We start from the raw sequence: 10,280 nt of genomic DNA on the forward strand, positions 1-10,280 counted from the left end.
AGAGGTTCCGACTTTTCGTTATGGGCCACCATCATGCAATGAAAGGTGGATCTGAACAGTTCATCAGGTAGAGGGAGAAAAACCCATCAAAAACATGTTGACGTTTCATAGCCTTGTACTTCATCATGATCGCTACAATGATCAAAAAGAAGACCGTTCGACTATTGTTTCAGCTTGATTGTCTCAGTGGGCCACATCATCGGATGATCAAAGCTCACCATTCATGGTTTAAATCTTGAGAGGAAGATGATGGACGGTGTGGATTTGTTAAAAGACGGTTATACTGGGCATTACCAGCAACACAGTGAAAGAAGAAAATGCTTTCTTTCTGTTTACGCCTGACTGAACGTCCGGCCGGTTGCGCGGTACAATCCCATCGATGATGCAAAGTGGTTCTCGGGCGTATTCGCGTGCGTTGAATGCGTCGCCCACCGTTTGTTTCCAAATGAGGGACATGTCCCATCAACCCTACTAATACGATAATATACACTGGAAACCGTGAATCCAAACGCGCCCTAAAGCTAGTCTATATCATTTGCTAGCCTTATGTATAGTGATGGGAAACAGATTTGCTACTCCCCCTGCTAGGACTCTGTTGGCAACACCACTTAATCCACCTCCTGTTTTGGGATTGCGGTTAGGGAGGAAGGAATTATGATAGGTGGCCTAAAATTTTGATAAGCGGGGCTTATGGTATTATAATCCGACAATTGTTCTGTTGAGTCCTGCCATGGATGGATCATTCCAAAAAAAATTATGATAATTTGATGATCCAAGACCCTTTGTTTTAGGAACTTCTTCAGTTGAATTTGGACCCACATATCACAATGTTAAGATTGTACTATCAAAGTAAATTTCTAGTAAGCAAATGGACAATATGGCCTACAGTGAGAAACAATACAACCTAACTCCCACAATATCGGTACCATTCGAGTAGTGAGCTCTATTATGGATGGATGACGATTCATAAAATAACCAGATAGACAATCTAAATGATGCAACTGATGGCCTTCAAATGGGAAACAGCATGCAGAAACAACTGACAGCCAGCAATCATCATCAACATCATCTAAGCCATGTGGTCCATTTGAAGTTTCTATATGCTTCATTTTTGGGACAAAGCCCTAAAAATATGCGGTAAAAGAGATTTACGGAGTGGATACACTGTATGAATGACAGTGGCTCACAGAGTTACTCAGTACGCAATTCGCTTCCGATTTCTATATAGCTTCTGAGTTTCCTTCTCTCTCATCTTCCTCTCCACTCAACAGTACGCAATTAGCCTCTCTCCTCCTCTCATCCGTTGCCTCTCCTCCTCTCATCTTCCTCTCCACTCACCATGCTTGTGTCAGTTAGTCATGCAAATGACCGCCTTCTTTTCGAATTACCCTACTTTGATGCCAACAAAAACATCACCCTTCCATCTTGGATCTCTCAACTCCTATGTGCCTTCTTGGTCATTGTTTGGGTTATTTTGTTGGTGGTTGTTTTACCAATCCTAACTAACCCCGCACCTTTTAAAACTTACTCGACCAACTTGATGGTCACTCAAGACGGCAGTGGTGACTACACTATATCGTCAGTAGTGGTTGCTGCCCCTAGCTTGAGTATGTCGCTCTTTCCTATATACATAAAGTCCGGTGTATATCGGGAGCGTGTAGAAGTTGATCAGCTAAAAACCAATATCGCCTTCATCGGGGATGTGATTGGAAAGACAGTCATCACGTTTGACCGTTATGCCACCCAAAAAAGATGGACTCTGACTGACTCCGCAATTGTTGGTAGGTTCATCTTGAATTATATATATATATATATAAAGAAATTCCAATCTTCATTCCAACAAAAATGGTTGAATAATTAGATGAAGCATCGTTGACCAATGACCTTCCGTGTACCACCCGTTTGGAAGAGGCTAGCTTTCCAGGCGGACTATACTGTTTTTGTCTTTAACTCACCACGTTGTACAAGACAAACCAACGGCTAAAACAAATTTCTCTAACCATCCATCTCTTTTGTGCACTGGCCCACCTGAACGGCCGAATTCTCTTGTATGCAACTTGCCGTAACCCCCGGCCACAAGAAGTTCCTGTGGTTGGAAGTTGTGACATTTCCACTCCCTCCATCAGTTTCCCATTACCATAATAGGACGAGATTCTGAAAATCAGGCAGATCCAAAACTCAGGTGGGCCACAGCACACGAAATGTCCACCGTGAATCCCGGAGCCGACCATAATGTTTATATGGCATCCAAACCGTTCATAGGGTCATTACTAATGTGTGTATGCTATCTGAACTGTTCATAGGGTTATTACCATTAGGATAAACTGTAGGCACGAATGTCATCATAATACAAAACTTCTGTGGCCCCAACAATTTCCAATGGTGGGCAATTCAATCTTCTGTTCAAAACTTCCGTGGCCCCAAAATTTTGCAGTGCTAGGCATTCAATCCTCTTCCAGAACCGTTCCAGTTCTTTACCTGACAATTCTTTCGTTAGCATGTCAGTTCGCATGATGGTGGGCCTGTTTGGGAAGTACCCAGCGTAGTCGTACTGACCGAAGTTGACTGCGGCGTGGTGGGATGAGGCAACCCGGATGATGGTGGTCGGGACATGGATTAGGTCATCAGTGGTGTCCAAGATGGGCCACCATTGCTCGTCTTTCTTGTCTTTATGGCCTTTGGTTCGAACCTCTGTCCAAAATTCTTGGAGCTCGCTATCTGATGACACCTGGCTGTTGTCTGTGTAGTAGTGGGTCACGTAGTCGCTGATCCATTGCTTGATGGTTGACCAGATGAGAAGGCCATCGTTGGCGTATGGGTAGTCTTCTATGGTCAGCTTTAGGCCATGTTCAGCTGTTGGATCCTCAACTGCCATCCTCCTTCTAATCAGATCTGCTGGCAGGGCCTCCATATCAAATCTCCAAAGCTGATCATACGCATACGAACTCAATTCCATGCAGTATTTTTTCGGCGAAAAGGATTTCTCGATAATTCCATTACCGTTGATGAGGTCATGGCGAGCGAATGCATTGATCTCCATTGTGTATAGGAAGTGGGGCCGCAGCAGTCTATGAATTGGGTGCATTGCACTAAGTTGCCGATTAGCATCAAATCCTAACAGAAGCAATCAATTGATCTTGACTGAAAATTATAGCCATCCATTAAGGTCATTCTTTGAAAATATTCTTAGAATCACAACCAATCCACAATTGCCTCTACCAGATGATGCTATTAGTGTAGTATTATTGATGGTTCACGAGTAAATGATCTCGACTCTTCATTTTATGCCCTTGATAGATGATTAAAGTTTGTAGCATCATCTGATTTTTGTGTGGTGCACCAGGAAGTATGAACTGTACCTAATGAACAGTCCTGATTGATTAATCAAATCATTCATATACTTTTTATTGAATCATCTAGGAATTTTAATTGTTCATTTGCTTGCAAGTATTGTGTATTTGCTTAGGGTGTGTCTGTCTGCATGAATATCATGATTAATCAGACTAATTTTCTACAAAAATCAGTCTAAAAAAATGATTATGTAGTTAGTTTTATTATAATTGTATATCATGATTAAGCATGGATTGCTAACTCATTCAGAGTCGAACCTAACTGGTCCAAGTCAACTCGGACCAGTATAGGACGGTACCTCGAGTCGTCCCCTCATTTGCCCCCAACTCAGCCAGTTGGCCAATTTACCTGACTCGGGCAAGTCGTGGGGCCAGGCCGGACTAAAATGACAATAACCCCAAGAAAAGCCCAAAAATTGATCGAGTCACACATGCAGCCCAAGCTAATCGGTCCAAGTCGACTGGGCCAGGTTCATCGGTCCATCTAGCCATATGCCACTCTTGTTCATTTTGTAGGCTGACCACGGGTGAGTCGGTTGTAACATGGATGCCATTAGCAGGACCTAAGCGAATGGTTCGAGGAACGGTTATATACAACCTAGTGCACGTGTGAACTTCGCATGCAGCAGGAGCACACTTGCTAACAAGTCACGTGTGTGGTATTTGAGCCACACAAAAGGTGGGCCCCACCATGAAGATTGCACTTGCAAGAATCAGGTTGATACACTGAAAGTTCAAGTGTAACAGATTGCAGTGAGCATTCGTTGAATTGTTCAAAGATGTCACATCCACGTATCAATGTCCATATCTTATCATCAGACGTTTACTAAGCCCACACGCGTGTGGACCACTGCCCATCCACATGCAAGTACTTGGCCTATCTGGGCCGTCGCCTCTGCACTCAACATTGTTTTTGCGTATCGTGTTGCAACGATAATGAATGTTGCGATGAAATGTATCATCTGGGGAATGGCCGCCTTCAGGACAATTTCTTGCTTTTACTTCTTTTTCATCTCTCCAACAATTTTTATGGCACTTGCAAATCTTGCAATGGGCAGTCTGTCCTTGATGAATACTGTAATACTAAAACATGCATAATTCAAGATGAACCTACCGGAGTTAAGAGTCGATATTTTTTGGATGGCATAACGGTCGAACGTGATGACCGTCTTTCCAATCTCATCTCCGATGAAGGCGATATTGGTCTTTAGCTGATCAACCTTCACACACTCCCGATATACACCGGACTTTATGTATATGGGACAGAGCGACATGCTCAAGCTAGGGGCAATGACCACTATTGCCGATACAGTGGTGTACACCACTGCCGTCCTAAGTGACTGTTAGATTCGTTGGGTAAGTTTTGAAAGGTGCGGGGTCAGTTAGGATTGGTAACCAGCAAAAAAACAACCCAAGCGATGAGCGAGAAGGCATAGAAGAGTTGAAAGATCCAAAATGGAAGGGTGATGTTTATTTTGACATCAAAGTAGAGTAATACAAAAAGAAGGCGGCCATTTGCATGACTAACGGACACAGACATGTTGAGTGGAGAGGAAGATGAGATGAGGAGAGGCGAGGGATGAGAGGAGGAAAGATAGGGTTGTACATCGAGCCGAGTCAAGTCGAGGTGGGCTATGCTTGGCTTGACTTGTTCGTGCTCTCCTTGAGTTTGAGTTCGAATTCGAGCTCGGCTTCGAACTTACCATTGGAGCTTCGCTTGTTTGCCAAATCTTTCGAGTCGAGCTCAAGGCAAGCTAGTGGATCGAGTCGAGGCAAGCTTACCTCGAGTCGAGTTGAGTTTGCTCCCAACTCGCACCCAACCCAACCCAATCCAATTGACACCCAACTCAACCTAGCCACCCGACTCAACTACTCAACCCACACTGACCCAACTCCCAAATCAAATATTCAATTAATAATATATATAAAATATTTATTTTTTTATTTTTAAATATAATATATTATATATAATATAATATATATTCGAGTTGAGCCGAGCTCGAGCTCGATCGAGCATCAAGTCAAGTCGAGTCGAGTCAAGATCCACTGTGATCAAACTCGGCTTGTTTTCAAAACGAGCGGGTCATCTAAAGCTTGGCTTGTCTTGAGTTGTTGTTTGAGCTAAGTCAAGTCGAGCCATATCGAGCCGAGCCAAGCGAGCTTTTTGAGCTAGCTTGGCTTGTGTACAACCCTAAGGAGAGGCAAAGATGAGAGTTGTTTTATAGAGTTCCTCCGAGTGCGCGGATTGCGTCCGTATAAAGTCACCTAGGAATAGGCTTTATATAGAATTCGTGCTTCCGTATCAATCGGTGTACACAGATTGCGTCCTACCCCCACCCAGACAGTAGTCCGTCCAGGCAAGGCTCTGTGGGGCCCACCGTGATGTAAAGTGTTTTATCCATGCCTTTCATTGCTTGTTTTAGATAATTTTAAGGTATTAGACAAAAAATTAGGTAGGTAAAGGGATTAAGTGGACCACAAAGTGGGGATTGAATGTACACCATTAAAAAGTTCTTGGGAGTTGGAGAAGTTTCAGATCAAGCTGAAATTTGTTTCTGTCCCATCCAGATTGATGGACTAACTGGTGAGAATTTTTTAAATGGCCTCGTTTTCGGCCCTATCCCATATAAGCAAGAACCTAGCTGAAGAGTAGTCTGGATGTTGAACAACATCTGCAATGCGCAACCCACATTCACTATATGCTTACAGTTCAAAAGTAGACCAGAGCACAAATTCTGATTATAAAGGTGATATTTAGAGTTAAGCTTACCGTCATTGTCATGTTGAAACCGTTCCTTAAATACAGGGACGTCCCTTGTTGATCTAAAACAGTCAAAGAGAATTACAATTAAAAAAGAGAGAGAAAAAAAAAAAGAAGTAAAAAAAGCAAGTAGGTAATTAGACACTCAAATGCTATAAAAAGAAAAATATAAACTTTGGTTCTTAAGTGACAACTAGAAACAGCTGAAATATCAGCATATCAAACATCTAAAAATAAATAAAAATTCTTTAATAAGAAAAGGAAAAACATCTATGCAAAATAAATTCCATTCTGTGCATGCACAACAATAGTACTTGTATGACCGCGAACATATCCAACATAATGATCGCGTAGATGAATAATCATTTACAAGAACTGAGCTACACATGCTACGACATCAATTACCTACAAGCGACACTCAATTCCAATCCAGTAACTTGTGTACTTATTAGTTTATATGCCATCTGTTTTTAAAGAACACATCAGTGTAATAAGCTAAAAATCTGGCAGATACAAAACTCAGGTGGGCCACCAAAAATGAAACAGTGGGAACAGAAACGTCTACCATTGAAACCTTCCTGTAGCTGACCATGATTTTTATATGCCATCCAAACCGTTCATATGGTTATTACCACTCAGGTAAACTGTAGATCCTGATACAAAACTTTTGTCACCCCCAAGTGTTCAATCCCCATTGTTCCAAGTGATATGGCCCACATTAGTTTTGGAAATGCCTGATTTTTACATTCCTGAATTTGGATTGCATACTGAGTTACTCAGTAGGCTCTTATCATACTGAGTAAACTCTGTTGGGCCCACCGTGAATGCATGTGGTTTATCCACGCTGTCCATCCATTTTTCCATCCAATTTAAGGAGTTTAGCCCAAAATTGAAGAATATCCAAAGATCAAATGGATCATACCACAGTAAACAGTGGGGATAATGATTTCCACCCTTGAAACCTTTCTAGGCCCCACAGTGATGTTTATTTATCATCCAACCTGTTCATAATATCTACACCCTACGCAATCTGCTTCCCTACCATCCTACTGTGGTCTTTAAAAACATATGGACGGAGTGGATTTGTCAGGGATATCTCTAGAGCCCCACACAGCCCTCTGCGCCAGTGGGCACATGCATTCCGTTCTCTCTCTCTCTCTCTCTCTCACACACACACACACACATATGATTTCTATTTCCCTTTGACATCGTTTGGTTTATAATTTTTATTGGTCCAGTCATAGCCTGTGTCGGCCTGGACCCGTATAGATTCTCCTTTTAATTGAATGATTTAGATTGTCATGCGGGATGTGGAATTTGTGTAATTGTTTTTGAATTGGTATGATCTAAGCCTGAATTCTTGCATCTCATACTTAAATTTTATATTCTGTGTCAAATTGGTATCAAAGCAGGAGGTCTCGTGTTCGAGACTCTTCACTGGGGGTGATTAATGCAGGGGCATTTTCACACCGGGCTCGAGTGGGGTCGCTTGTGGGATGCAGGGGCACACTCGGGGTGGTGCGGCCCACGGAGGAGGTCTCGTGTTTGAGAATTCTCACCGGGGGTGATTAATGCGCATTTCATACTAGGCTCGAGTAGGGTAGCCCGTGGGATGCGGGGACACACTCGGGGTGGGCGGCCCATGTGATTTGGGGTCCACAAAGGGAGTTCAGCCGAAGTCCTAACCCATGCGATGTGGGGCCTGGGCTATGAGATAAAAGGATTAATTCGCCATACTCTAACAGTTCGAGCTTTTAGAGCAAGTGGTTAATTGTCCCGTATAAAAAATGACCATTATTCCCACATTCGTAGCATCGCACATTCTGTCCTCCACTTAGACTAGCACCAAGGATGCATTTTCCCTTGTCATCCCTAGGCCTAGGCAGAACATTTGCCTGTGCCCTGGGTTGATTACCAATGTTGGGTCTAGTTCCTTGAGAATCAGTCTTAACATTAGAGTCTCGGGAATCGATCCGTCTTGTGATAGGAGTCTTCAGATACTGCTCTAATTCCTGCACCACTTGGTACATCTTGTCCAAATCTGTCATGTGACGAGCCCAAAGCTCATGTTGAAGATCCAATTGAGGGCTCGTTTTAAAACGCATGAGTATTACTAGAGGGTCTTCCTCAATGTCACACCACATCATGAATTCCTCAAATTTTGTGATGTATTTCGTGACAGACATGGATCCTTGGCGTAAAGATTGCCATTGTTCTAGGAGCTTCTAGCGATAAGAGAGAGGTAGGTACTTCTCTCTTACCATAGTTTTCATCTTGCTTCATTGGGTAATGAGAGCTCTTCCCACCCGTTCAATCCTACACTCTTTATTGGTCCAATACATCTTCGCTTGCCCCACAAGCTTCATTTTGCAAACCACACTTGTCGGTTCTTTGACATCTTATGCCACTCAAAATAGTGCTCCATGTCAGCTAACCAATCAAGGAATGCCTAGGGGTCAAAGCGATCATCAAAGGTCGGGGCATCAATCCTGACATTCTTCATACCCCTCTTATTAGGATCAAAGTGGTCCTGATATGCCCATTCTCTACCCACATGCCCACTATTGGTGGAGGTTTGTCTAAAGGCTGGCTCCTCACTAACACCACCTGCCAGCGACTACATATCTCCCCCAACAGTGGGGTTCTCCCTTTGGGATGCCTTTAATCGCTCAAATCTAGCTTTGGTGGTGATTAGTTTTCGTTTGATATTTTTGTTGGATGTGTCTATGGCAGTTATCTTTTGGAGTAACTGAGCAAAATGATCGTTTAATTGTTTGTTACTCATGATGGGGCGTCGGCCAAAACCTTTACCACTTCTAGTGGGCATACACCAAAAATTCGAACTCGATTTTCCTAAGCTCGACTCTAAGGTTTGAATAGACCTCAGTATGGATGTATTATCCTATTTATTTATGATGTATGAATGCTACAAAATTTCATATTTAATTAGAATAAAAACACAAATCTGGAAATTCAGATTTATATCTCATTGGACTGTGAATCTGAAAAATTAGGTTTGCAATTTATATGGGATGTAGATCTAAAATTATCTAAACAATCCTAGGTGAGAAAACAGATGATCCTAAGTTCTGATAACTCGATCTAACAAAAACTATGCAAAACCTAAATCTCTGATACCAAATTTGATGTAGGATGGTCTAAACTAGAATGCATGTGTGAGAACAAATATTATCCAGCGAAATAAACTAAGCAAATCAATTGAAATATTCACATTCCACATCATAGTAAAGATAATAAAAAAGGGAATATGCAATGGTTGCAGACCATCATCACAATCTTGCGGTACCGTATTGAAATCATGCGTGAATTAGATCTGGCGATGGATGAGACTTCCCAATCCTGCATGGTTTCAATTCAATAATCAATACAGCTTCTCTAGTCTAGGAAATTAAAAGGATTTCTGGAATATGAACGATTGAAAAATCTGAGAGGGTTGGGATCAATTCTCAAATTTTCAGGGTCAATAGCAAAAGAAAAAAGAAAAGAAAAAAGAAAAAGACTAGGCATAGAAAGAAAAGAAGAAGGTTAGAGGGCTAGAAATAAAAGTTAGAAGAAGAGAAGAGATTAGAGGAAGAGAAGAACTTACCACAGAGAGAGTGGGGAAGGAGGCACCAAGCTTTCATTAAAAAACATTATTAGGTTTAGGGTAGAAAATACCCTATTTATAAAATTCAGATTTAAAAGAAAATGACTAAACTACCCCTATAACAAAAGGGAAAAAAAATGCATAAAACAAAGTTTTCTAAAAAAAATTAAAAATCGTGCGTAACAGATTAGTCTTCTAACTCATCCTAAGTGCGTGTCCTCCTAATGTGGGGCTTTCAATTAATCCAGGGACACGTGTAAGGTCTTCAAAATCCTCATTGGTTGTACCACGGACTATCATCGAGCCATAAAGATGTATTCGTCGGCCGCCTTCGTCTTTAATAAACTTTGAAGGGTTTGATGTCCTCATCATAATCCTTCTTCTTCTTCTTCGTCTTCTTCTTCTTGCATTATGCAGTTCATCTACATAGACGGTTCCACTTGATGCATGGGAAGATTCTGTTTAGAGGTACATATGAACTTCCTAAAACTCTAGTACCAACAAAGAATCATACACCGCCATCTCTTTAAATTTTTCAAGAAAGGGAACTTTAGAGCCTGCT

General features: G+C 41.9%; 1 protein-coding gene across 1 annotated transcript; it reads right to left on the bottom strand.

Annotated features, from left to right (window-relative positions):
- Nucleotides 1-2,238: 2,238 nt before the first annotated feature.
- LOC131230881 (lipoxygenase 7, chloroplastic-like) lies at nucleotides 2,239-3,055 on the bottom strand. Its single transcript, XM_058226906.1, has one exon. It carries the CDS (start codon nucleotides 3,038-3,040, stop codon nucleotides 2,315-2,317), a length of 726 nt encoding a protein of 241 aa, XP_058082889.1. The 5' UTR covers nucleotides 3,041-3,055; the 3' UTR covers nucleotides 2,239-2,314.
- Between the last annotated feature and the right edge of the window lie 7,225 nt (nucleotides 3,056-10,280).

Source organism: Magnolia sinica, chromosome 17, assembly GCF_029962835.1.
Source record: "Magnolia sinica isolate HGM2019 chromosome 17, MsV1, whole genome shotgun sequence".
NCBI classification, from domain to species: domain Eukaryota; kingdom Viridiplantae; phylum Streptophyta; class Magnoliopsida; order Magnoliales; family Magnoliaceae; genus Magnolia; species Magnolia sinica.

What these genes read in the sequence shown, in the direction of transcription:
- LOC131230881 (XM_058226906.1), bottom strand. Translation starts at nt 3,040, where the DNA reads ATGGAGATCAATGCATTCGCTCGCCATGACCTCATCAACGGTAATGGA.